This window comes from Drosophila montana, unplaced genomic scaffold (genome assembly GCF_035044405.1).
Source record: "Drosophila montana isolate Dmon_TW-CO22-7 unplaced genomic scaffold, ASM3504440v1 contig_2127_1, whole genome shotgun sequence".
Lineage (NCBI taxonomy): Eukaryota > Metazoa > Arthropoda > Insecta > Diptera > Drosophilidae > Drosophila > Drosophila montana.
In genome coordinates this window covers 1,973,235-2,001,214 of record NW_026997035.1, presented here as the reverse complement: position 1 = coordinate 2,001,214, position 27,980 = coordinate 1,973,235, and the positions used below count along the sequence as shown (strand labels likewise).

The window sequence follows — 27,980 nt, the reverse complement described above, 5'->3', positions numbered from 1 at the left end:
TTTGGTACTTTTGAAAACACTTGCGTTTGAACGGAAACGGTTTTATTGGTGGAAAAACAATCGATAACTTGATTGGTTTGCCTTGTCTCGCTAACGTCCTAATTTATCGATAAGACTTTTCTTCCTTGCTATCGGATAGTTTTTCTAAAACAATTACGACGAAGTAATATTGGAAAATATTTGGTTTAAACTCGTGCGCTAACCTAAGACTTTGTAAAATTATTAAGGAAAAAAATTTATTGTTTTTTGATTTAAAAATTAAATAAAATTGTACCTTACAATTTGTGAGACATTTATACATATATATTTATACCATTAAAAAGTATATTTTTCACTTACCACAATTTTCTCCAATATGACACATAGACAATTTGAAATTTAAATTTTTATTTTAATTATTTATTTGCTTTGAATTTTTAAAATTGTATTTTTCTTGTTTATAATAAATATATATTTATATATGTATAGTTATTATTATTCATAGACTTTTTATACATAATGTATTCTACTCATGTTCGCTTAATTATTTACTTGCAGTTTCGTTTATTCGTTACGACTTAATCTACATAATTATCTTACAAAAAGTGTAGCTCACTTTTCCAATATTTCTCTTCTTCTTATTTGTTTGTTGGTTGTGATCTTAAAATAAATATGCTTTGAAACTGTATCATTGTCTTCCATTAGTAATAGTTCTTTAGGCTTAAACAATAACTTTAGTTTTTGTTTGTTTTTTTTTTCGTGTTTTTGTTTTTCGGTTTTTGCATTGTGATTATGAAAAAATACTTTGATCTTAACTAGGGTACCGCGCTTAGTATAAACAACTTCGGTCAGTGCTATGCTTCAATTCTTAGGCGTAGGTTTAATCATAATCAATGTTTTATTTTTAACGCATGCAGGATGGCTTAACAAAATTGCAAATAATATATATACTTGTATGTTTTTTGTTTTTAAATAATATACAACATTTAAGGGAAATGTGAGTGGATGGGTAGCGTTTGTTAAGGGTAGAGATATGAACAACAATAAAAAAAATATATCAAATAAATTATTACGGACAATACTCTTTAAGTGAAATACGTTGCATAGCTGCCAATAGGGTTTTCTGGCTTCATCTATTTTATGCAAAGGAACAAATTATATAAGTGTATGCGTTCATATAAATATATATTTATACATAAATAGTATTTAAGTAATTGCTTTAAATTATTACATAGTTTGGTAAGCAGAAATTATGAGTTAGTTTTTTCCAAATAATACAGAAAAAGTTTTTTTTTTTGTTTTTTTTTTTAGTTTTAAGAACATTAAATTAAGTTAAAAATAATTTTTGCCTGGCGCTGAGGCAGCGCCTGCTCAAAATATTATTTAGAAAACTGGGCTCGGGTGTCTCGTTGGTGGTTTTTTGTTTTTGCACTTAAATATACGCTACTTAGTGTTAAAAAATAATTTAAATGTCGTTTTGAAATTTACAGAATTTGTTACACAACACTGCCGTGCATGAGTGAGTGCATGCGTGTGTGTGTGTGTGTGTGTGTGTGTCAGTTATGAACAACATTTTGTTTGAATTTTTCACTTCATTTCATTTTACATTTTGCGCACAACATGAACATAAACATGAGTTTTATATATACTATATACAAAGTATATATATATAGGATTCTTTATGTATGTATATATATGCATGCTATGTGTTTTTTTTATGTAGAAAAATAGATTTGGTATGCATTTTAACATTATGTAATATCAGTTGAGTTTCTTATACTTTTTCTTGCCTAGCTTTACAATTGAGTTTGTGGCTGCTATTAAGTTTTACTTGGCTTCGTTTTTATTGTTTAAATATAGATTTAATTTAATTGTGTTTTGATTTGCTTGTGTTTTTGCTGCCTGTGTTGGTGGCCAAATGCGTCGATTTTTGGATGTTCTATGCCCCTAACAAATTGTCGAAAGGGCTTACAAATTATATAAACAAATTAAAGTCTATTCTTATTTTTTTTGATTTAGTCTCTGTTGCAACTGGCGCAAAGCAGCACAACGAAGCTGTGCCCAATCATGTGGCTGCTTTGCGGCAAGCGCAACATTCGTTGATTGAATTTAAAAGAAATATGTTGTTGGCATTATTGTGGCATTATTCAAAAATCGACCCATTTGGCCACCCATTAGACCCTACGCGGCAAAAAGCTGCGCTGCGGCAGCAACAGCTGCGGCCTGTTGTTGTTGCTGCTGCTGCTGCTGCTGCTGTTGATGCTGCTGCTGCTGCTGCTGCTGCAGTGGTGCCATTATGGGTATGGCGGTGCCATCGGCTGTCAGCAGCAGGGTTTGCGTTTGGGCTGGCTGCGGCGCAGCTGCTGCTGCTGCCGACGTCTCAGCCAGCGCCATATTGGCCGTGGCCCAGTCCGCGGGCAGCACAATCAGCTGCTGCTGCCCAGCCTTGCTGGGATGCGCTATAATGCTGCCATCGGATGATTGCACCAATATCGTATTCGGTGGCAGATTAAAGCAGGTCACGGTGCCATTGGGTCCCACGGTTTGCAGCTGCAGCGCTGCCGCCGGCTGCTGTTGCTGTTGCGGCTGCTGCAGCAGCATTGTGGATGTTGCTGTTGGCGCTGTTGCCGCAGCTGCTGTGTGATCGCTGTTGCTGCTGCTGCTGAGATCGAGACCATCGTTGTCATGCGCTGTCTGCTGCTGCTGTTCTTGCAGCAGCAGCTGTTGCTCCTCGCAGTTGGTCTCCTCATCGATGACCTCCTCGACCAGATCATCTTCGTTGAGCTCTTCGATGATGTCGTCTGTATTGTCCACATAGCTGGCCGCATCTAGCGTAACGCCAGCTGCTGCAATTGGCGGCGAGGGCGTGGGCGTGGGCATGGTTAAATAACCATCCACTGATTTGGCCGTAAGCGCAGTGCCTTTGGGTATGCGAAATTTGCGCAAGATTTGCGCTGTGGATGAGCACAAGCCATCCTCATAGACATCCTCATCGATGAGCTCCTCCTCGTCCTCAACCAGCTGCTGCTGCTGCTGCAGCTGTTGCTGCTGTTGCTGTTGGTGCTGCTGCTGTTGCTGCAGGCTAGATGCGTCTGGCGCGATGATGACCTGGCGGCTGCGATTGGCGTTCGCATTGACGCGCAGCAATGTGACCGATGGCTTGCCGCCTGTTTGGCTGCCATTGATGAGGGCTAGCGGCGGATGTTGTTGTTGTTGCTGCTGCTGTTGCTGCTGCTGCGATTTGTGACCAGCGCCAACTGCTCCACGTGCGGCCAGCAGAATGACGGGCGTCTTCTTGCCGATGGTTGCCTTGATGCCATTGCTGCTGCTGCTGCTCACATTGTTGTTGTTGTTGTTGTTGTTGCCCGCGCTGCTGCTGTTGTTGTTGTTGTTGTTGCCATTGCTGTTGTTGTTAGAATTTGGGATGAGAGATGAGACAGCGTTGTAATTATTAGTGTGTCTGTTGTGCACTTGAGAGACGCGGTTGATTTTCAAATTTCTACGATTATGCGTAACAAAGTCAGCGAATTTGTCGACGAAACTGACCGCGGCGCTACGATTGCTGTTGCTGTTGCTATGGCAACTGTTGCTGCTGCTGCTGCTGATGTTGCTGTTACCGCTGTTGCTGCTGCGATTGCGACTGTTGCCGTCGGCGGCGAGGAGAGCGCGTGAATTGGCTTGTTTCACGACAATCTCCTCGTAATAGATGCGATTCGCTTCGCCCTGGCTACGCTGCCAATCGTTGTGGTTGTTGTTGTTGTTGTTGTTGTAGCTGTTGTGCATGTTGTTCTGAGTGTTGTTGTTGTTGTAGTTGTTGTAGCGTGGTGTGTATGGCCGCTTGAACTGGTTGTTCTTGCTGTTGTATGCTTGTTGTTTAGAAGAACCTGTGGTTTTTTTTGTTGTTGTTGTGGTGATGCATGTTGTTGTTGTTTGTTGTTGTTGTTGTTGTATATGAATTTTGTATGCAAATTATAAGTATGACAAAAGAACAGCACAAAACATGAACACAACGGGCGAACAAAATTTGTTGAGAAAAATGAAAAAGAACAAATATTTGGATTTAAAACAATTTTATTAGCATTATGCTTGTTTTTTTTTAAATCTAATTTAAGGATTTTTTTCTTTCTCTTTTTTTCTGTTTTAGTATTAGATTTTTGGTTTTTGGGGTTAGTAAATCATAAAATATGTATGTATGAATGGATATGTTGGGTGTGTTGTTATGTACAAGTAATGGATGGATTTTGTTGTGAGTAACCAATTGTGAGGCCAATTAATGCGTAAATAAATCAAAGGTATGCAAAAAAAAAAGTACCATTAATGAAAAGAAAATCTTTACTACGTGCAGTAATAAAAAAGAAAATCTAATCTTTGCCAGAGAATTTCCTTAGATCTGATTGGCAGGTAATACTGTAGTTGACAGTTTGCACTGACAGAATCAGAATGACATTTGGAGCAATAATTAAGTTGCTATCCCCAATTCACAGCCATATTTCTAGTATTTGAACGAAGCGCATAAAAGCACATTTCGATTAAAAAATACTAGACACTTATCGAACTACTGAAAGGCAGCCCTAGAAAAAATGTCATTTTGATCAAAACAATAAAATTGCCAAAAGTGGAATGGAATGGAATCCTGTTGTCGAAAATAATAATTAATAAATGTAAATAGAAAATTTCGACATAATAATTGAGGCCCTTTGAAAAAAGTAATAAATATAAATAAATGACAAAAAAAAACATAGTGTAGAAATCTGTTAAGATTTAAGTAAATATAATGTAAATCAATCTTAAGAGGTTCTCAAATCCCTGGAAAGCCTTCTGAGGTTCCCATTATTCTGAATTTCAGCTTTTGTTTTAACAAATAAACTAATATATTGTAAGGAAAAGTCTTTTAGTGTTCTTCCCACTTGCTTAGTTATTGTTTTTCTTCCTATTCTCCTATGAGAACAGCCTCAAATTTAGCAACAATGTGTGTTAGTAATGGATAATGAGCTGTTAAACATAAAAAACTTAAAACGAGTAAATAAAACAAATAAAATAAATAAAAAGCGAATAAAAAAGTACACATACCTTGCACTTTAAAAGTCCAATTTTATATTTATATATATATATATATATATTTGTAATTTTTATTATATGTATATGAATTGGTGTCCATTTTGAAACAAATGCAAATGAAATGTTTATGAAGTGCGCAAAAATGAATAAAATGTGCGAAGTTGCTTGTTGTTGTTTGTGTGCACACACACAGGCACACGCACACACGTACAGCTGTGTTGTGGCAGTTGAATGCATGCGATTTTATCCTCATTTGTTAGTGTTGTAAAATGTGTGTTAATGTAAATGAGTATTATGAGTATTTAAGCGTTATGATCAAACATATTTAATATATGCATTTAGTGTCGTTTTTCATTTGTATGCCGCTCTTTCGCATTGTAAATGGTTTCCATTTGCGTTGCTTTTCTTCATTTAATTATATTGTTTTATCGTATGTTCATTTGATTTACTTTTAACAATATATAGTTTTTGGTACTTTGGCTGCAGTTGTCGCTCTTATTTTTTGTATGTTATGCTGTCGTAGCTTTTTCAGAGCGCTAGAAGCACGGCTTCTGATATATCGTAGCTATAGTTATATTATTTTTTTAATATGCGAGTTTGTTTTGATTGATTGATTGATTGATTGGTTGGTTGGTGGGTTGGTTTTGTGTACATAAAATAAAATAAGAGAAAAAGAAAGAAAAAAAAGAACAAAATCGCATTGAAGTAACACATTGTAATACAAATTATTGGCGAAAGAAAAAAAACCCAACAAATAATGTATATGTACATATAAGCTCAACAAATTGTGAGTCTCTTTTTTTGTTGATGGTAAAATGTTAATATTTAAGGTGTTCTTTGGAGCACTGAAGACTGTACAGAACCGAAAGCAACAATAAAGCTGAACAGAAATAATATATTTGTATGGAAATCGGTGAAAGTCATTATAAAAATACTCTATAAATAAATGCACAAATTGAAATTAAAGCTAAGCTAACTGAAAAATAAATAAGTTAAGCAATATACCAGCTACATGTATAAATAATTATTTAAAAATAATATCAAAATACATAAATAGTACATATGATACGCTTAAAGAAAAACTACTAGAAAATACTAAAAAAAATTATAAACTTAACTTTGTTAATGTACGTGGTATTTTTTTATATTTTCGAAATTCAAATTGGTTTTTATATGTTTTAAAAGTGTGTTTATTTAGTTTAGTAGTTGCCGCGACGTTGTTTAACACTAAGTAAAAGAAGAAAGAAACAAAACGAAACGGAATGGAACGCAACGTAACGGTACAGCGACTGCAACATGCTGACAGCAATTACGCAGCGCCGCCGCTGACTACGCTACAAAACTGATAAAAGGTGACAGACAGAAAGAGAGAGAGAGAGAGAGAGACAGTGTAATAGCGAGTACAGAGAGAGATATTGAGAGCGAGCGAGCGAGTCTAAAACAAACGAGAGCGCGTTACACTAAAGAGTTTACTTAGCTGGTAGCGAGTAGCATAGTTTCTTTTAGTTAGATATAGTTATATAGTATAGAGATAGAGGGAGAGAGAGAGAGAGAGAGAGTAAAATTTAAGATTTAGTGACTGTGTTTACCTAATTTCTTTGGTCTCCAGCAGCGACGAGGTGTTCACATCGTTAACCGCGTTTATCATCGATGTCGGCGAGAAGGGCAGGTGGTACATGGAGGCGGCGTCCAGCGTATACGCATCGCTGCTCTTTATCAGCAGCTCATTCTTCAGCTCCATAAACTGATGATGCGGATTGTGGCCAAATTGATGCTGTTGCAGCAAATGCTGCGATTGCTGTTGCTGCTGCTGTTGTTGCTGCTGCTGCTGTTGCTGGTGATGCTGTTGGGTTTGGGCGTCCAGCGCGTTCGCATTCAGCGTGGGCTGCGCGCTGGCGTGTGTGGTGAATGTGTATTGTGGCGCCCCCGTCGCGCTCATGGTGTACGGACAGAGATCACCCAGTTCCGTGGCCTCCAGCTTGGGCTGAAAGCTTTGCAGCCCATCGGGCGTGAGTATCTGATAGCTTTGCACGGTGCCAATGACGTGTTGTTGCTGCTGCTGCTGTTGCTCGTTGGGCAGTGTGGGCGTGGCCGCTGCCGTCGAACTGAGGTAGGTCACATTGTCCAGATCGTAGTGTGTGGGCTGCGTTTGGGCCTGACTGGTGGCCTGCTGCTGCTGCTGTTCATGCTGCTGCTGCTGCTGCTGCTGTTGTTGCTGCTGCTGCTGTTGCAGCTGCTGCTGCGTTGTGGTTTGATACGCTGTCGCCTGCGCACGCTGCGGCGCCGGCGCCGTTGTGTAGATGGTTTGGGTGCCATCCAGCTGCAACGGCACCAAATTGCCCGCCTGATCCTGTATCATAATGCTCTGACCGTGCAGCTGTTGCTGCAGCAACGCCTGCTGCAACTCCAGCTGATTCGAATAGATGAGCGTCGTTGTCGTGGGCTGTGCGCTCTGCGTGGGCGTTGCCTGGCCGCGTTGCAGCGTCATCGAGCTGCTGGCGCCGGGATTGGCCAACGCCAGCTGTGCTCCGCCCGGCAGTATCATGCCGCTAAAGTCGAGCGAGGGCAGCGTTTGCAGCTGCTGCTGCGGCGCTGCGGTTGTCGTTTGCTGCTGCTGCTGTTGCTGTTGTAGTTGTTGCTGCTGCTGCTGCTGTTGTTGTTGCTGCTGCTGCTGCTGCTGCTGTTGTTGCTGCTCCACCTCGGCATTCTGCACCTCATCCAGCACACTGTCGATTTGCGCCAAACGCTTCTTGGCGGGCGTGGCCGCATCACCCGCCTTCAGCTTGCGCACGCGCGGCGTTCGTGTGGTCCGGGCGCGCTTGGCCGCCGGCGTGCCCGTCGCATCAGATTTTTGTGGCGTGCTCGACGCTGACGAGGGCGGCATGGGCACATCGCCATGCTTATCCTTCTTGTGCATTTTCATTTTATCCGGCCGCGAGAATTCCTTGTTGCATATGGGACAGGCGAATATCTTGCGATTCTGACCCTCATGGAAGAGGTACGCATGCCGCTGGAAACTGTACTTGTTCTTAAACGTCTTGAAGATGTCGTTCTTGGCACAGACCAGGCAATAGGCGACACCATCGATAATGTGCTCGTAGCGCGCTATGTCCAGACCGCGCACGCTCATCTTCTCCAGATACTCGCCCTGCTCATCTTCCGCAATGACGCGCGTCTTGCGTTTACGTTTCTGCTTGGCCGCCGCCGCTTTCGAGAGCATGCCGGGTATCGCATCATTGATGGTCTGCTGTGGTTGCTGCTGTTGTTGCTGCTGCTCCTGCTGTTGTTGGTGCTGTTCGTCGTGGCTGGTGATGGTGTAGCTGATGGTGCCAGCCGCCTGTTCCGCTGCCTCAGCCTCCACTTCCGATTTAATCACGTGATATTCTTCGAACTCATGTTCATGCTCCAGGCTCTGCTCCTCGTATTTAACTTGCAGTCCACTCTCCTCACCCTCACCCAACAGCTCCTCATCGTCACCCACATGCTGTGGCTCGTATTTGATAATGTCCGCCGCCACGGCGCTGCTGCCATTGCTCAGGCAATCGCTGCTTCCATTCTCGCTTTTCAGCACATGATACTCCTCGTAGGTGCTGCCATCGAACTCAATAATTGTGCCATCCGTGTTCACCAGCGCAGTTGTTGTTGTTGTCGTTGTTGCCGCTGTGCCACCGCCACCACCACCACCAGCACCACCGCCGCCAACATCGATGCTGCTAACGACAGGGGTCACTGCGGCGGCGCTAACCGCCGTCGCGGGCAAACCTCCGTTATAGTTCTCAAAGACTATGGTCGTCGGCGTCTGGCCATCCTCTCCAGTTGTGGTTATATAATGATATTGGGGCTGCTGTTGCTGCTGCTGCTGCTGTTGGCCATCCGTTGCTCCATTTGTGGTGGCGTTCGTGTGCAGGATGGAGGACGAACTAATAGTTGTGACCACATTGTCTTTTGTTTATATTGATTGAAAGTACATATATTCGGTTTGGTTCATATAAAAGATGTGTTTGAATGTAATATTTGCATAAATAATCAAGAAATCAATTCGAAAAATCGAAATCGAAATTGTAATCGTAATCGAAATCGAAATCAATCAACAATTCACTCAAAATCAAATACCGAAAGAAAAAAATCAATTATTAATCAATGGGCTGTGCAAAAATTATAGCTACAAATCATCATCGAACTAAACAGTATTTATATAGAGCATATCCGATTCGTATATACCCCACATATAGCTGCATACTCTACATACCAAAGAGAAATGAGTGAATTGGTTTTTCTATTTTGTTGTTTGTCGCATAAATTTGTGTTTACTTAGTCACTACGAATTAGAATTAGGTCAGTATACTTTTTCATACGGTAGCAAACGTTAAGTAAATTAAGGTTAATAAAAAATATCTAGAAAAATTAAAGATATATATTTTTTTTAAATTTACTTGTTTACAAAATTGATTCCAATTTGAAAATGGCCACATTTGGCTATAATAAATAATATAAGAAGTACTAAAAAATACCTATAAATATAATATTTGTGCAAAATGCTAAAATAAAATATACTACGCGCAATGTTCACAATGGAATTGAGGGGAATACAAGTTGATGGGCAGCACTTTGGTATCATCATCGTTTCTACAACTGATGGGCAATACTTTTCGTATGCCAAAAATGGCTTGAATTTGTAACTCTGTAGTGAAACGAGTGTAAATAGAGTTAACAACTTGAAGAAACTATAATTTTAGGTTTTATTATGGTTGTATCTATTTATGTCAAGCCTTATCAAACAATAAAAAGAACTTTTAAATGAGGAGCATAATTTATTACAAAATTTAAGTCCGCTAGTTGAATATGTTAATTATTTTATATTTTGTTCTTTGACTGAAGGAAGTTGCAGACTTGCAGCAAATGTGGCAAAAGGTGGCGGGGGTAATGCAAGATTTGAAATGGAATTGGAACATATACAAAAAGCCAGCCAAAGTTTGACCAACTTTTAAACTGTAGCATATTTCTATTAACTATTCAAATAGGTCGGATTTTAAGCTACAAATAAAAAATTGTGCGAATAGTAACTGTTTTTGGGAATAGTGCCAAGTAAGTTGTGCTGTACCGGAACGAATATAGCGCACTTTCAAATCTAACGTCGACTCCATTGTGAACAGCAAAAAATAACTTAACAGCTAAACTAAAAACAACTTTAAATAAACTAAAAATATAAATACATACATAAATGAATAAATGAAAAAATAAATAAGTTTTGAGCCTTTCTTCAAATGTGCTTTGCATCATCATCAATCACATTCGTATACAAATATATAATAAATATATTCCAATATATTGCTGGGGCCTAATTTGTGCATTTATTTATATGTTTTTTATTATATTTCGATATCTGTTTGCATATATAAATATATATATCAACAGAAATGAGACAGCAAGTAAAATATGCTCAGCAAGAAGAGAGGGAGGGAGACAGACAGTTTAACATGATGTACGAGGTGTAAATTGTGTAAAAGAACTGAAAAGCGATTTGTTATTTGTTTGGGATGCATTCAGCTGGGATATTCTTTTGGAAGTCTTTTTTCTGATTTTTTGTATAAAGTTTTTGTGTGTATGAAATCAGCTTAACTGACGTTCTTTAATAATTTTCTTTTTTTATTTTAAAAAAAAGTTTATATTTTTTTTTGGGCAATTTGTGCCCACAAAATTGTACAAAACACCGCAAATGGAAGACCAGCACATTTTATTGAATAAACATATAGTAAACAAATTTGTATGTTCTTTTCGTTTTTTTTTTTTTGCTTTGGCATTTCACGTTTTTCTTCTTCTTGTTAGCTGCAGTTTGATTTGGCACAAAATTGTTAGAAATTACGAAAACAAAAAACAACAAAAAAGGTAATAAACAAACACAAAAACACAAAACAAAATTAAAGTTAAATTTCTACAAATTGTTAATGCATTGCGTTATGATAATGTTGAGAGTTGAGCGCTTGATAAATGGTATAAAAATAATTACATGTTGCCAATTGGAATCGTTTAAATAAAAGTGAAATTTAAAAAAGGAGTTAGTAAATGTAGCTAATAAATATGAAAGAACAAAAACCAAAAACAAAAATTGGAATTGTAACGAGCACACAAAATGAAAGCAACAAAATACTACACAAAACGACAAACGTAATTGAGAACAAGGTTTTAAGTAAGAGTATTGCAAAAGAAATATACATATATAGTATATAGAAATTTCAACTTACCGGCAACGCTGGCAGCAACATGTTGCTGTTGCTGATGCTGCTGCTGCTGCTGCTGCGGACTGCTGTTGCTGCTGCTGGCGGCTGTTGTTTGATATGTGGCCGTTGTTGCTGTTGTTGCCTGCCCATTTGCATCACAGAGTATTTCATTTTGCAGCTGATAGACATTGCCATCCGTGCTGGTATATTGTTGTTGTTGTTGTTGCTGCTGCTGCTGATGTTGCTGCTGCTGCTGCTGTGGAATGCCATTTAGTGTATTGGCTGCGGGCAACATGTTGATGCAAACAATTTGTTGTTGTTGTTGCTGACTAGATGTTGCTGCTGTTGCTGTCGCCTGCTGATGTTGTTGACTTAGTTTTGGTATTTTGCCCTCAAATTTTCGCGACTGTTGCATAAATTGCAGCGGCTGTTGCTGATGCTGTTGTTGTTCGTTGAGTTTGCGTTTAATATCTGTAAAAATGCGTTCGAAATTTGTATTATATGTGCTATAAAAGTTAGTTTATTGTGATTGGATGTTGTTGATGTGGTTGTTATATGGTGGCAGGTAAGCGGTGGGATTGTGAAGCGACACACACAAACACACACACAGCATATATATATAGAGATATATAGCATATTCACACATATATATATATATAGAGAGCAAAGCGAACGAACGAAGCTGCAGCAGAAACAAATCGAAACTGAAACTGAAGCCCAACCAGCAATCGAGTTAGATACTCATTAGAATTTTTTTTAGTAAAACAGTTTTGGTTTTTGGTTAGTTTTAGCATAGAGTTTCTTTTAATATATATATACACATGTCTGTATACATATATATAGCGTGCTCTCATATATTTCTCAGGCGCTTACAAATTAGGACACAACTTTGACGACTTATTTTGTAGCAAAAGTTTCTAATTTCAAAACAAATACATGTACATATATAAAAAACACAAATACGAGAAAAGAAACTAAAAGACGACGACGACGACGACGTTGACAAAGAAAACGCTGACAAAAGCGGCTTTGAATGGGATCGGGTTGAAATGGTTTTAAAATTAGTTAGTCAACAGTTGGGGGGATGGGGCTAGCTAGTTGCTGGTTGACTGGATTAGCTGGATGATGATGATGCGGATGTTGATGTTTGATGGCTGTTGAACTGTGAATCTTATGTGACTATGGTTGTTGTTGCTGTTGTGACTGTGGCGCTGCAGTGGCTGCTGTTGCTACCGTTGATGATGCTGCAGTTGCTGCTGCTGTTCAAATTGTTGCTGCTGTTGCGCTCACCTGCGCCAACACTGCTGCTGTTGTTGCTACTCTCAGTGATGGCTGCAACTGTTGCTGCTGCTGGTGTGGCTGCTGTGCTGACTGCTGTTGCTGCTGTGCTGGCTGCTGTTGTGGCCTCCTTTTTTCGCCGTGTGGGCGTCTTGCGCGGGGTGGAATTCGCTTTGGCGCGCGCACCGCCGCCGCGCGCCCCTCTTGAAGTGGAGGACGTGGATGTGGAGGATGCTGGCGATATGGAGCGATCGTCTTTATTGGCACGCGGACTGCGACCGCGACTGCTGTTTCGCGAGCTGGTGCGTCGTTTGCTCGCCAGCCAATCGTCATCGTAGTCCGCATCATATTTGCGCTTATGTTTGCGCCGCTTGAAGTCCTCCTCCTCATCGTCATCCTCTGCAAAGAGAACCCCACAGAGACAAAAGAAAAGAACAGAAAAGGCGCATTGGTTTGGCTGTTAGGCATTTGGGGAGTGGTTTAACGGCTCACCAGTGCCATCGTCTATGTACTCTAGCAGCTCCTGCTTGGTCTTGAAGTCAGCGGGACTCTGCAGGCTCATGGCATCCTCGGGCGCAAATTCGGTATCCTCTTCGTTGAGCGTGAGCACGCTTTCTTTTAGCATGGCCTTGACATCGTCGGGCACATTGGGATTCTGTTGGATTTCATCCAAGTCCAAATCAGGATTGCGCTCCTTGAAACTCTTCGCCTTGGTGGGATTACATTGCTTCTTCATTCTGTGAGAGGATGAGTAAATGAATATATTAAAATGCCTTTTTTGATGGGTTCAATTCAACCCACTTTTTATCACACAACAGCACATCGAGATGCGGCGGCAGCGGTGCCGCTGTAGGCACCGCATTGGGCGGATCCTCCGGATGACGGCCCACATCGCGTCCCTCCAGCCACGCATCGTAGCGTTCGCTTTGGAAACGCTTCACAAATGTGTCCATTGAGATTTTGACCATATCGTTGCTGCAGGTACATTGCGTTGCACGCTTTCCGTACTCAATCCAGCGTTCCATGGCAAAATTTGTGGATTCGGCACAATTGAAGCCATGGTTGAAGCCAGCATGATAGCCAAAGGGAAATGTAATCATTATCTCGCCCGATTCCTGTGTGATCTGTATGAATGGGGGAAGATGTGATAAGCATAGGAAGGGGGCAAGAGCTTTGGCTAAATGTGAGCGCCAGGATTCGAGCTGGGTCTATGGAGAGCTATTCTTGTGGCAAGTCCAGAATCAAGTCTCGTTAGGTGCCTAAATACGTGAACTGTTGTGGAAGTCTTCCGATTCCAGTCTTCAAATCCTTAAAGAAATGTCATGAAAGGCTTCAATGTCCTAATCCTATTCGATTATGAATAAGAATTAAGCGCTCGGAAGTTTTTTAAATTCCTTTGGGAACTGGAATGCATGCTTTTTTTGGAAGCCGGCAAATGTGAGTACTAGGTATGAGTACTCGAGTAGACAAAAGAGATCAAAGAGCGAAGTTTTTGAATATAATGAATCACTGGGTCTACTGCTTAAATATATAAATAAGGAGGTCCTCAGTTGGATTTGCTCTAAGGCATTGACAAGCTAGCTCAAATTAGCTCTGTGAAGGACATCCAATTCCTAAACTCGAATTCCGGCTCATATTTCTTAGCTATTTCCTCAATGGAATTTTGAATGTTGGGTTTACCTTGCTAACGGGCACATTGTGGTGCTTGAGTATTTGTGGCGATATGAGCGTCATTTTATGACGCAAATACGCATTGCAATTCTTATAGCTGGCCGGAAAATACTGATTGGCAACCTTTTCCAGCCGTCGTCCATATTCGGGCGGCACCACGTACCACGTTTTGGGCGCACCAAAGTGCAAATAGTTAATTGAATACAAGTCCATGTCCTCTGTGTGCCAGGCGAATGTGGTTTTCCACATGCCAAAATACAAGTAGGCGGTATTGACGCCATCAATTTGTATATTATAGTCCTTGTTGACAAAGTCCAATATGCTGCCCAAACGATTTATGTTCCAGCTCTGCGAACAGCGGAACAAGGCATATAAAAAACAATAACAAAAAAAAAATCGGTCCACTCCAAACTTACATCCTGATCGGAGTCTGTGATGCTGCCGCTAACATCGGCGCCATAGATGGGCGCCACATAGGTTATGTTCTTCCAATATTTACGCTCCAGATCCTCAAAATCGAAATGCTTGGGCGTGGCATAGCGTTCGGTGCTGGCCAATTCGCTAAACTGTTTAACTGTTAACGGTTTCTTTTGTATGTTGATCTGTTGATAATAGCCCTGTTTGCCGGTAACCACCTGGCAAATGGGCGCCGGTATTGTAACATTTAAAGCATCCAAATCCGCATAGCCACTGCGACGTGGCACCCATTCGGATGGCGGCACCACCTTGGCCAGTCCGGCCTTGTGGGCGCCCTGTGATTCCATATAGGCAATATATTTGGGAAAGTCCTTGAACTCCTCCCAGGTGGGACGGAAAACCATAATGCGCGGTATATCAGACATATTTGTTTAATCAACTCGATCTGTAACTGTTAGAGAGAGAGGGAGAAATAGATAGATAGAGAGAGGCAGCAAGAGAGCTGGAGAGCTAGAGAGCGAGGCAACAAATGGTGCCGCCTCTGCTGGCAGCTTCTCAGCAGCGATCAGCGCATTAATCCAGCGCAGATGCCTAAGACTTGACATGAATGCGTGCGTGCCCTGCCCCCGGTGCCATTGCTGCTCCTGTTGTTGTTGCTGTTGCTGTTATTGTTGTTGTTGCTAAGCAAATAGCAGTGAAACAGGAACAGCTGCAACTTCATTTTCAAGCGCCCTTTTTCAATGGGACAGCAACAACAGCAGGCAGACAAGGCACACACAGAGGGCAGCAGCACAGCCAGGCAGGCAGGCAGGCAGGCGAACAGGCTTCAAAGGCTGGCAGGATATGCAGCCCAGGCAGTTGCTGTTGTTGCTGCTGCTGCTTGTGCAGCTAGTTTTTATGGCCAGCTTGAAAAGGTGCATTGATCCTATACTATGATAGGCTTACAATAATTTTTAATAGAAATGTTTGAATATATATATTTATATACTGTATTTTCGAATCGTTAAAAAAATGCTACAAACCGTTTTGTATATTTTGGTTTAGTGCTGAAAGTTTAAGGCTTTTATCATATAAATAATAGTTGAGAAAAATTTGTCAAAAAACGTTTTTGGCTGAAAATTTGATGGATTTACAAATTAAATATAGTCTTTTATTAATAAATATATATAAACAAATAGGTAAAATATTTTATGGATGGGTTTTGAAACAATTTCGACCTTTAAGCAGGCACAACTTGTAGATAAAAAGAGTTTAAGCAATGTTCAATGAAAAATGTAAAGCGAGCTATGTTAACAGGTTTTTAAAGTAATTGCATTAGAATTTAATTAAAATTTGCCTGAAGAGAAAGTTTCTTAAACTCCCAAAACTAAATAAAACTCTGAAATCAGTATATTAAAGGTAAATAAGATTTATGGAAAAAATACGTACTTATAATAATTTTATATACAAAGTATCCTTTTTTAAAAACTAGTATTTAATGCTGCAGTGTGAAACCTGTACTATATTAGTATTTAATTATATAGAATTAAACCTGTACTATATTAGAATTTAATATTGCAGTATTAAGCCTCTAGTATATATCTATAGCTATACATCTTGACTTTTAGTTTAGATTTAATTACAATAAGAATTTATTTGCTTTCATTATAATATCGTATATTTGAAATTTGAAAAATGTTTTCCAAAAAGTAGTCTGAGGAATATGCCAATATTTCGCATAATACAAAACCTGATCTAAAGAAGCAAACTATATTTGAGGCTTTTGACAATTTTCAAAACTAGACAAACGCTTTAATACTATCTATAAGTTTTGATGTGATCATGTTCTGGTGTTAATTATATACTTAAATTCTCATTAAAGTTAACTAATAATTCAACTTTTAGTGCAATATCTATTGTGCACATTTCTCGACAATTACATTTTAAACAGCTCCATCTCCACTGCGTGAAAAATTTAAGTTAGCATCTTTTAATAATAGACTATTAAAACCTGGGAAAATGTGCCTGTTAAAATTATTTATATTCATTCTCACTGAATTACATACTATACTACCTATATTTCATCATTAAAAACTATAAAAAATCGTTCTTTTATTTTCCATTCCTGTTTTTATCATTGGCAAAGCTCATAACAAAATAAATAAATTTAAATTTTCCCATTTTCCTCTTCCACACATAGACAAACTGATGTTTTCTTTTCTTGTAGAGTAGCTTTTTGAGTATCTGGGTTAATGCGATACATACACATACATATTATATGTATCCACGAATAGTGTATAGAAAAGTTTAAACTATTTCCTTTAATAAAACCAAAAATAGAAAACATTTAAACACAGCCTGGAAACAGTTTGAAAATGTTAGATATTAGGTATTCAGAAATCTGCAAAAATCAACTAATCCCCGCAGCTGCATACATACGAAAAATATAAAGGACACCAATTAAAATGGCGCAGAGCAAAATAGCGAGCTGCAAAAAGGATACACTGAAAAACACGCCCAATAAGAATATGAAACACAAAAACCAAAGTACAAACCTCTTTGTGGAATATATTAAATGTTTATTGGCAGTAAAGAATTGATGAATAAACAAATTGAAAGCTTGACGACAACAGGACGAACGGGAACAAGGACGACAACGGCAACGGCGACAGCGAAAACGACAGCAACGGCGATGATGAGGACAACGCCGAGCGAGACATGCAAGCAAACTACATGGAAGAAAATTTACGCAATTTTGGGTCTACGCAGAAAACTGTACCACCACCCGATGAAACGATGATGACGAGGACAACGGAGAGAAAATTAACGACGAGTGCGCGCTGTGTGCGCAAGCGAGAGCGCATGCTGTCAGGACGAAAACAGGCGCAATTGGGCGAGACGCAAACCAGCGAGTCGCATGAATACAGATAGAGAGAGAGAGAGAGCAACTGCCGTATACATGCATATACACATGTGTGTGTGCGTGGTTGTGTGTGTGTGCCATTTGGGTTTATAAGTAATATGCATTGTGTATATATGTGTATTGAAAAAAAGTTGAAAATTAAAGACTCACTTGTGTGCGCTTCGATGAATTTTATATTCATGCTGCCTCCCGCTCGTACTCTTGTGTGCGCTCTTCCTCTCACTCGCTTGCTCTCACTCTCTTTTGCTTTTGTAATCCCAAAACGTTTACAAGTATTTGCTTGTTTTATTTGCCTGTTTTTTGCAGTTTATTGCACATATTGCTTTTGTTGTATTTCGCTTAAGAAAATAATAACTTTTTTCTTCTTCTTTACGTTGTCACTTTTTTGTGTGCTACACTTTTTTTCCTTTTGCTTTTTGTTGCTTACGCTTAGGCGCGCTCTCTTTGAAATTACGCTCTCTCACACACACATTCGCTCTCTTTGGCTGGCGCTCGCTGTATTTTGCACAATTGCACAATTTGTTGTTTATTTGACACACGAATTATTTGTTTGTTGTATTTGTAACTGTAAAAATATGTTGGGCCGCAACATTCGCTGAGTGTCTGGAGCTGCCGGCTGGTGGTCAGGTGGGGGGAAAGCTCTCAATATAATATTAAGGATGTTGCTTTTGTTGCTATATATTTATGCTTGTTTGTATTTGTGTATATGTACATCAACTATATATATATTTGTATATTATGAACTGCTGCTATAAACACACACACGGCAACGGGCGCGGATCAGCAACATGTTCTGAGCTGTCGGAGCTGCGAGCGTAAACTGAAACCACGACGTGCCTGGCGAGGACGAAGCAGCGCAGCGCCCAGCGACACTGACTGCGACGCCGACTGCGGCAGCACACACACACATGCACACACTGGGAACACGTACAGGCAAGCAGACAGACACAGACACAGAGCGTTGTCCTTTTAATGCGAATGACGGTACGAAAGCGTAATGTGCGAGGAAAACCAAGAGCGAGCGCGCATAAGAACAAGAGCAAAAACAAGTTTGTCAGGACAATGAATGATATACAAATATGTGTGTACATATGTGTGTGCGTCAGTGCGTGTACGTGTGAGGAAAATGCAGAGGAAAAGCGGCAGTTGGTTCGTGGCAAACAATAGATTTTTGTGAAGCAAATGTTTTTGTGAAATATTGGCAAAAACGAGCTGCAGCGAATGCTGCACAAAAACACCGAAATTTGCTATGCTTCGTGTCCTGGGACTCTCGCTCGCTCGCTCTCTGCTAAGCCACAAGAGAGAGAGAGAGAGAGAGAGAGAGCGGGAAGGAGGGAGAGTAGAAAAACGCTAGACGAGGTAGGAGTTGAACTACCGCGCCTGGCTTACACATAATTACGCTTTGTATTAGTCCGCGTAGTTAGCGTGAGATTTACAGAGGTATTTACATTAATCTGGGTACAGGATCTCATATCGATCACTTGAAGATCAAGCTATGGTAATGCACATTTTTCAGCTGGCACTTGAGTGGTTTCCTCCGCCAGATATTTTTAAATTTTCCGGGAAAATCGAAACTGATTTACATGTTAAATGTCAAACTTCAGCCCATAAACAGCTGGGTACATTGATCATTTCAATTGCAGGTTTTGATTAAATTTTTAAACCTCCTTCTGGATAGACTGTCGTGGGTCTATCTTTCAGGTTGAAGATCAGATCAGGGTCTGTTCTTAATTCTGGAAGATATGATTTCCTAGCGACCACAGAGAATAATAATAGAATAAAATAAAGTGTTATCCTTTTCAAATTAATATTTTTCGGGACTCCGACTATATGCAGTAGCAGCATTATAACCACAAAATTAAAACGATCTTAAGGCATAAACATCATAATCATGACTGTATCTAAAATATTTTCTAGATTTATACATTTTACGTAGAAATGTCTGGTCAATTGGGCACAAAAAGAAAAGTACCAAAGAAAACACATCTATGTAGTATTACATACTATTTCCTAAAGCATACGATCGAAAAACAACAACATCTGACACAATTTACACAATTGCTAACAAAGAGGACAAGAAGTTAAAGATGTTTGGCACCCTGCTCGTAAGACAGCACATTTTTAATTAACATTAATTTTAATTAAATTAAAGATAACCACAATTTGAGCTCAAGCCTACTTTGATCTCAGAGCACAGCTGAAGGTAATTGAAAGGTTCGGTTTGCACTCGTAAGCAGCATGCCCAACTCGCCTAACAAGATATCCTTTCCCCTAACCCCACACAAACAACTTTTATGCTTACAAAACAGGACAAGAAAAAAGCCTTTAAATACAGAATTTAAGCAGCCGCAGCGCAAAAAGCGAAACCAAACTAATTACAAGAAGAAAGAGAAACGAAACATTGCACAGGGAATATAATTTACAACATGTCATTAGCTGGGCAACGCCTATGGTATGTGGCATGGGTGACGGCCAGAAGTGGGAAGGAACGAACGGCAACGGCAACAGCAGCGAGACGCAACGGCAAAGGGAACACGGCAACGTCAACGGCAGGATCAAAGCGTGACGCGAGAGGCCGTGCGCGCAAGGACTGAAAAACGTTGTTGGAAAAGGAGCTGAGCTAAAGTGCACTTTTGTTTGGGGAGCCGGATCCTGCGCGCAGCAAACTCAGAAACTTGTTTTTTACAAAAATAGCTCAAGCGTAGCATCGAGTTAGTGAAAGAGACGGCGGCCAGTTGGAGAGAGAGTGAGTGAGAGAGAAAGAGCAAGAGCGAGAGCGTCGCAGCGAGCTTGGGCAAAAGCGACGAGAATGACCAGGCGGCGGCGTCAACTTCCGGCAGGACAAGCGCTCACACGAACATACACACTCACGCATATATATAAACAGGGGCACATACAAGACACACATACACACGTTGTGTACACAATGTGGTCATTGACTGAACGGTAAAAAGCGAAAACAGGAACCAAACAGCAGCAGCAGCAGCAGCTACAACAACAACTTGCTGACGATGACGTCGTCCTGCGGCCGCTGTTAACGTCGGCTGAAACGAAAGCGCGTAGAGAACGCCATAATATGCGTCCCCTATTCACAACAGAGTGTGCTTGCATACGTGTGTGTGTACGTGTGTATATGCTCATATTAGTGTGTGTGTGTGTGTGTCTCGTGTGTGATTCACGCAGCATATTTTCTAATACAATTTCATTTTCTCATAAAATTTCGATTCGCCAACGGCCTCAGCTGCTGCTGCTGCGCCGACAACAAAATCAACAACAACAAGCATTATTTATTATTCTAGCGCTGCCTGTGCCCGTTTTATATCCTTTTGTGAGGCTTATAGCACACGCGTCATACAAAAAGCAAAGCGCGCGTCCCCTTTTTTTCAAGTTTCCCTTTTGTTATCTCAATTGCACAACTGTGTTGTTTTTTTTTTTGGCTCGTTTCAATGCTTTGTTTTGCTTTGCATTTGCCGACGTTGCCGCTGTTCGTTACATTTCGTACATATCCTTTGGATAAAGAGGAGGGGCTCGGGCGCAAGGAGGCGCCTGCTTTTACAATATTTTTCTGTTTCTGTTCGTATTTACTTATTGTTGTACTTGGATCGCTGGTCGCCATTGTTGTTGTTGTTGTACGCATACAATTTGAAGCTTTTGATGCTTTCTACGCTGCTTCGTTCTTGCGCACTCGCAATTGCAATTGCTCTCACACACAAGCACACACAAATACTTTCCTCTCTTTATATTTAACAGCTCACATACTGACTCACTCTCTCAGCTGCCGCCTTTGCGCCCAGCTGCCGCCGCAATCTAATTAATTCTCTTTTGCGCTTGACGTTTCGTTTTGCCTTGTCCGCCATTGTTTGTGTCGTTTGATTTGCGCTGCTGCAAAATTGTTTAGTGTCTGCGTCGCTGTCAGCGTTTTTGCTTATGCTGTTTCTAATGTTTGCCTTTGTTGTTTTTGTTGTTGCTGCTGCTGCTGCCGCTGTTGTTGTCTACGCACGTCGACGTCGCCGCCTTCTTGCATTGATTTTGTTTTTGGTCAGCGACGTCGCCATTTTGAAAGCGCAAAGCAAAAACGTTGTAGAGCAAAAATAAGAAAATAAGAGAAAAATTTTTTTTCAAGTTAACGGCGCGCGTGTTCAAGTGTCAGCTCGACCGGAAAACTGGCGCATACGGGATTTCGGACGCTTTTTTGTTATTACTTTTCCTGCCTTACAAATGCTCTAATTACACCGTTTTGGCAAATGCCTTGAGAAATGGGGCCATAAGATCTCAAGGACTTTGAGGGCAGCTCAATTCCAGTTTACTTTAAGATAAATGCACAAAATTAAGAAATTCTTTTAAAGAATTAACAAAAGTGTATTTTGAGGACGAGAGCTAAATATTAAATTACGTAACGAATCAATATCCCTTGAACCAATAAAAGAATCTTTTCACACATTGAACTTGAAACATTTAGAAATATCAGTTAAATAAATCAAAGCCCAAAATTAAGAAGAATTAGGCATTTCGAGATACATTTATCATAATATCTTATTATCATTTATCATGTATGATCATTTATCATATGAAACTTATAAAGGAACATTTTTAAGAACGAGAAGTGGGATAAAATTTCATTCATATAAAAATTTCTTCCCCCTATTTGATTATTTTGTACTATAAAAACTCTTAGGGACAATTTTATTATAAGACAAATGTCACAAATAATAGAACACATGAATGTTGTTTTAGTTATCTAATGGTATTTATATAAATCTATGAGATATTCTTATAGCCATTTTCCAAATACTTGTCGTATAATCTTGAATATTGTACAGTATGTTATTTAAATCGAAAGGTAAGGTTTAAATCGAACCCTTTCATTATTATACCACAATGCTTGTACTTGAATGTTGTGATATATTTTTTAGAAATCATATAAATGTTGCAAAGAAGTATGCTATAATTTTCCCACATTTCATTTGTTTTCTATAAATTTAAGTGTTATTAAAATGTTTTTACCATTATATGCTGTTATTACTTTTGATAATCTCTCAAACCTTTTATCTAGTTAAAATCGTATTATAATTTTAAAACTTCTCAAGCTATACTGTATTAGGCATTAAATTCCAAAACTCTTGACTTAGGGCATGTTTTTGTTATCATCCCAGCAACCCACTAAAGTACTAACCTGTACGACCTTCAACCCCTTGGCTTGTGCACTACATATATACAATATATATATCAAGCTTGGACCAATGTCAATTGTATAACCCCAAAAAATACTAATTACCCTCAATCGGGATACACACACACACACACAAACACAGACGCACACACACCAACAACCACTAGCCAGGCGACCTGTTGAGCTGGCCACAAGTTTTAGGGGGTAGTCTATATTAATAAAATATATATATACATATATATGCGGGTACACCTGCGATTAGGTCGGGAAATCTATGCCAACAAACACCACCTAAAATAGAGAACCCGGAGACAGTCAAAACAAACAATACACTATGCTCGGTGTCTATATATATATATATATATATATATATGACTGAGCCGGGGGTATGTTTATGTTATGCTTTATGAATGGGAGCGCGATTCTAACTACCACCAAGTCGCACTTTGTTTTGGTTTCTGTTGTTTTCTTTCTTTTTTTTTTGGGAAAACCCCTAAAAGTGACGAAGACGTTGTGTGGATGAGGCTGATGACATGCCGGCACATGCCAATGAACTGCAAGGTGGGTAATACGCAATGTTGTTGTTGTTGTTGTTGTTGGCGGTGGTGGTTCGGTTAAGCACATGACCAAGAGCGGAGCAAAGCAGAGCACATGGTTTTTCCGTGGTGGTCGGTGCCTTGCGTTTAACTTGGTGGTTGCTTACGCCGTCCTCCCTGTCTGGGCGGCTATATGGGGGGTTTTCCCGGTGTCAAACGTCCTTGCACCTACAAAGGCCGTCGCCTTACGCTGTCATTGTTGTTGTTGTGAGCGGAACCACCCCATGCGCCATGTGGCCCAGAGCCAGTGCGCCAAAGTAGGTCGTGGACATGGACGTATGCCGGTGGTTGCTCTGCCTTTAACTCTACTCACAACACAGCACACAGCACAGCACGGCTCGGCAGAGCTCAGCTCAGTGGTGGTTCCAAAAATATCTATCTATATATGTGAGTATATATGGCCCGGCAGAGTCTGACTTGTCTAAGGGTTACATTTTGTTTATAAACATTGCGCAAAAACAGCTGATTTTTGGCAACAACCCCCACTTAAATGTTGTGGTGTCGTATGTGTGTGTGTGTGTGTGTAGGGTCGGTCAGGAAACGCATAAACCGGCCAAACTCTGGACAGCGCCCAGCTGACGACTCAATATGCTGTTGCCAACTCGGGCAACACCTGCACTTCAAGTGCTTAGCCATAGCCCAGAGCCCAGAGGCAGGAGCAGCAACAGCGGCAGCAGCAGCTGCTTGACCCGTACCGAGCCTAGCTGCCTGCCTGCCTGCCCGCCTGCCATCTGTCGCCACGTAAAGGTAATGTTAATAAATGCCTTGAAGCCGGCTGCAAGCGGATCGGGCCGCCTTCGTAGCTGTGCCTGCCTCTGACTCTGACTATGGCAGCTGCCCCCTGTTGCATTGATTGCCAGACTGTGGGCAACATCTGTTTGGCTCTGGGAGTTCCCCTAAAAACTAGATACGATAAATGCTGCTGCTCCTGCAAGCGTTTTGGCATGCGCCACCAGGACCCAGTGTAACTGAAAGGACTGCAGCACAATGCAGCATCTGCAGCAGTTGCAGTTGCAGTTCCATTTCCAGTTGTTATTTCAACTTGGCAGCTGATGGTTGTCGATTGATTGGCTGCGGTTGCTGCCACGAATACATGAGTGTATGTGTGTGTGTGTATCTGAGTGTCTATCTGTATGTGTGTGTGCACTGGGTGTGCACATCAAAACAGTTGTGCGATTCGCAAGAGCTGTCACAACCTAGATTCAATTGATTGATTGTTAATTGAACTCTCGTCTTATTGCTACAAAATAAATATGTATATTGTGTTTTTTGTGGGTGTGAGCATTAGTTGGAAAAAGTTAGGATTTAGACTGAGCAAACAATTTGCTTTGAATTAAATCAACAAAATATGGAAAGAAGTCCTGAAGCACAACAATTTAAGAAACAAACTGCTTAAGATACACTTTACGGATCTTAAAATTACTTAGAGGGTTTATATAATCGTAGAGTTCTGTAATTATAATCTACATGACCAATAAAAACATGTATTGTTTTCTAGTCAAATAAAGTCAAAGGAGTTCTCAATGATTACTGCCAGGTTTTATTTTATTTTAGCTCTATTATTTCCAGGCACATCAAAAAATCTTTAAGATAGAATATATAGCATATATTAAATTTTCGATAGCCCAATTCGAGGCTGTATAAATTCTTTGTTCAAAAGTGCTGCAAATGCCAATAAATATGAACCATATTTCAATTCCCATCGAGCACTTTAACTTATCTAAGATCTGTTTCTTGAAGGTTTAGCTCCAATAATACACATTTTCTATATGAACATTATTTCTTAGAATTTTTTTTATTATTGACTATTTATTGAGTATTTGGCTTGTAATCGCAGCTGTTGAGATAGTAAAAAAAAAAAAAAACCAAATTGATTTTAACCGCAACGCTTCCAATAAATAAATTATATGCTGGTTAGGCAACATTAGCAGCTGCCTGAGCTGCCGGAGCTGCATCACCTGCATGTGCCCCCCAGTAGAAGGGAGCTCGCTTTTCAGTGCAGCCAGCATATGGATATCGAAGATAACAAAGTGTACAGCAACATTTTTGTCGCTCATAACCCAAAAAACCAGATACGTTCCAGACGAGGCAGCTTTTCGTGCAACTGTAATTCAATACGTCGCCGTGGACGACCCGTAGACAGGGGCACGATCGCCCCAATCGAGAGGGAATAGGACCCCAACGAACTGAAAAAAGTTTCAAATTGCGTTCGGCGCAACTTGTTTTTGGGATAAACCGGTAGCTCACTGAGGCAGAGCTGGGCGTGGCCAGGACAAGGTATTCGGGATCCGCCCGATTGTTGGACAGAGATTACATACAAGTTGTCTGGCAAAATAAAAAAAACTGTTACAACATTTGAGATTTCCGCTTTTTTTCAGCATTAAGTAGGGTAGGAAGTGCGAAAGTGGCCGGAGGGAGAGAGAGCCAGAGAGCAAAAAATAAAAACGGAGGAACAAGAAAACAAAACTAAAGCAGAGCGCACAAAAATCACGCACATCCGAGCTACGAATCCTGTCGCAGCTGCGCGTGCATCCTGTGAAATGTTTGCGCAGGCGTACATTGAACTTTGCTTGGGTGTCCTGTTCCCAGTTCCCAGTTCCCAATTCCCATTCTCTGCGCTCTGGCCTCGCCCTGGCCTGCAGGTAGGCCGCAGAGCCAGACGTCTCGAGGACTCGGGGCAGATGTTTCTCTGGCGCTGTCTTTGTCGCAGGTCAGTTGTCGTCTGGGATAGCCTGGACTTGGCCCTTTGTTTCATTATCCTGTCGCTGCTGACTCTGGTTAAGGGTTGTCCCTACGCATGTCAATAACTTCTTTTTTTATATCGTTTCCCTGCCTTTCAAACATTTGTTCGACGCTTTGTTTACACTGCGAGCCGAGGCGCGTTTGTTTGATTAGAAGAAGTCATTAACACCGCGATAGTATAGCAGCTGTCGGCTTTAGTTTCGGGGCGTGGCAAAGCTGGAACCCATTAATGGACTGACGAAACCAACTAGGAGTGACTGGACTCAAATAAATTACTAAATGCAGTCAAATAAATTCTATAACAATGCTTTGTTTTACAGAAGAATTGGTTGAAAATTTTCAAAACTTAAATAAAGCCATTTTATATTGTATATTTTATGGCTTTTCTGCTGATTTCTAAGTGGACCTGTCAAAGAGGCATAACGAATCAGCATGAGAGAGGATGCTGGTTCGAATCTCAGGCTAGTGATGTAGCGATGACCCCTTTATCCTATACTCATATTGTTGTTTTAAAGTATATAAATAAAAGTATTTTTAAAACAAACTATCTCAAATACTTTAATGATTTCAGTAGCATTATTAACTTAATTTTTCAAGTCCAATCTTAATAGAGATAATCGCTTAAAGGCATATATATACCTTCCAGGAAAAAACATTAAAAAAATTTGGCAATTTTTGTTTCATCAATAAATCTATTTTGAATGCTATATCATAATGGATATAAGCTAGGTGACAAGCAAAATTTTAGTGTAAGTATTTTTAATATATTATATGATCCAATTAGAACTAAATATTTAGATATTTTCGATTTAAAAACAAATAAGAAATATTAAATTAATAATGTTACCAAAATGTAAAGCTCGAAAATCAGTTAGGTTTTGATCAAGATAAGAAAGTTTATAATCTAGATATAGCGTTATTAATGGAAAGATGTTATCCAAAAAGTCAAAATTAGTAACATTTTTAAAACGATTTCTAATCAAAATCTACATTAAATATTGGACATCACATGCCCAACTCTTGTTCCGACTCACAGACTGTACATACCCCTTACACCCACACATACGTAAAAGGTATGCTAAATATTTATCTTTGAATTGCCAAAACTAAGTGACGCGTTACCCGGCTAAAGAATAAAGAAAACAACAATAATAAAAAGGAAACGAAATTAAAGAGTATGCCACAAAGAGAGCCGCCAATTCGGCTCGGAAGAGCGGTAGGCGGCAGGGTGCGGGCGGCTTTGCTTCGTTGCATGACCAAAAGTTAACTTGAAAAATCGATTTTGCGAAATACTTGGCTCAATTGCAAATTAAACTTAAAGCTAAATAACTCACCTTTAATTAAGCAGTTGCAGCTGAATGTTTTCTACATGCCGCTGGTCTCGTCCGTTGCTTTGATAAAATTTCTTTTTAACAAATTCGCAATAGTTTGGGCTCAGAGCACAGATGCAACAACAAACGGCGTACGTGACCGAGAACAGTGAGCGTTCACAATAGACCAGTATGCGGTTTATTTACAATAGATTAGCTCGCCTGCTGCACATGCCTATGTGTGTGTGTGTGTTTGTGTGTGTGTGCTGGGCTGTATGTGATTTGTGTTTAAGTGTGGTTGTTGGTTTTTACTGTCGCATTGCTTTTAAACACCAAACTTTTTGTTTTTGTGGCATCCAATTTGCAATTTTCGTCTTCTAATCAGTATCCATACACAACTACACCACAATTGGAAGAACGCGTTCCGTCTCCATCCTGTTGTCGTTGTCCATTGGCATTTCTGTGGCATATACTGCATACGACATTTTTCATTTAGTTTCATACACTTGCACTTTACTAGATTCTATAGTCAATCACTTTCTTACAATGAACATAATACTAAATACACAAAAATTGCACACTTTTTTGCTAAATTTAACAAAACACATTGAAAGAGTTAGAGCTGCACCATTGTCGATT

At 40.1% G+C, this 27,980-nt stretch overlaps 1 protein-coding gene across 6 annotated transcripts; it reads right to left on the bottom strand.

Moving 5' to 3' along the window:
• Nucleotides 1-377: 377 nt before the first annotated feature.
• LOC135427151 (probable lysine-specific demethylase 4B) lies at nucleotides 378-27,967 on the bottom strand. Of its 6 annotated transcripts, XM_064680597.1 has the most exons (10): nucleotides 27,366-27,967; nucleotides 14,621-15,072; nucleotides 14,214-14,552; nucleotides 13,335-13,657; nucleotides 13,026-13,270; nucleotides 12,546-12,932; nucleotides 11,280-11,726; nucleotides 6,627-8,979; nucleotides 6,511-6,536; nucleotides 3,163-3,382 (listed from the first exon to the last, which is right to left on the bottom strand). In XM_064680597.1, exons 2-10 carry the CDS (start codon nucleotides 15,044-15,046, stop codon nucleotides 3,315-3,317), a joined length of 4,614 nt encoding a protein of 1,537 aa, XP_064536667.1. In that variant the 5' UTR covers nucleotides 15,047-15,072; nucleotides 27,366-27,967; the 3' UTR covers nucleotides 3,163-3,314. The 6 variants fall into 6 exon arrangements, with proteins under 6 accessions (XP_064536666.1, XP_064536669.1, XP_064536667.1 ...); XM_064680596.1 differs by lacking the exon at nucleotides 6,511-6,536 and having other exon boundaries at nucleotides 378-3,382; nucleotides 27,366-27,965; XM_064680599.1 differs by lacking the exons at nucleotides 6,511-6,536; nucleotides 6,627-8,979 and adding an exon at nucleotides 3,526-3,863 and having other exon boundaries at nucleotides 2,930-3,382; nucleotides 27,366-27,956.
• Nucleotides 27,968-27,980: the final 13 nt, after the last annotated feature.

Coding starts and splice junctions, on each gene's coding strand:
- LOC135427151 (XM_064680596.1), bottom strand. CDS start 15,046: ATGTCTGATATACCGCGCATTATGGTTTTCCGTCCCACCTGGGAGGAG. Junction 14,553..14,620: donor TCACAGACTCCGATCAGGAT/GTAAGTTTGGAG, acceptor CGCTGTTCGCAG/AGCTGGAACATAAATCGTTT. Junction 12,933..13,025: donor GTACATAGACGATGGCACTG/GTGAGCCGTTAA, acceptor TTCTCTTTGCAG/AGGATGACGATGAGGAGGAG.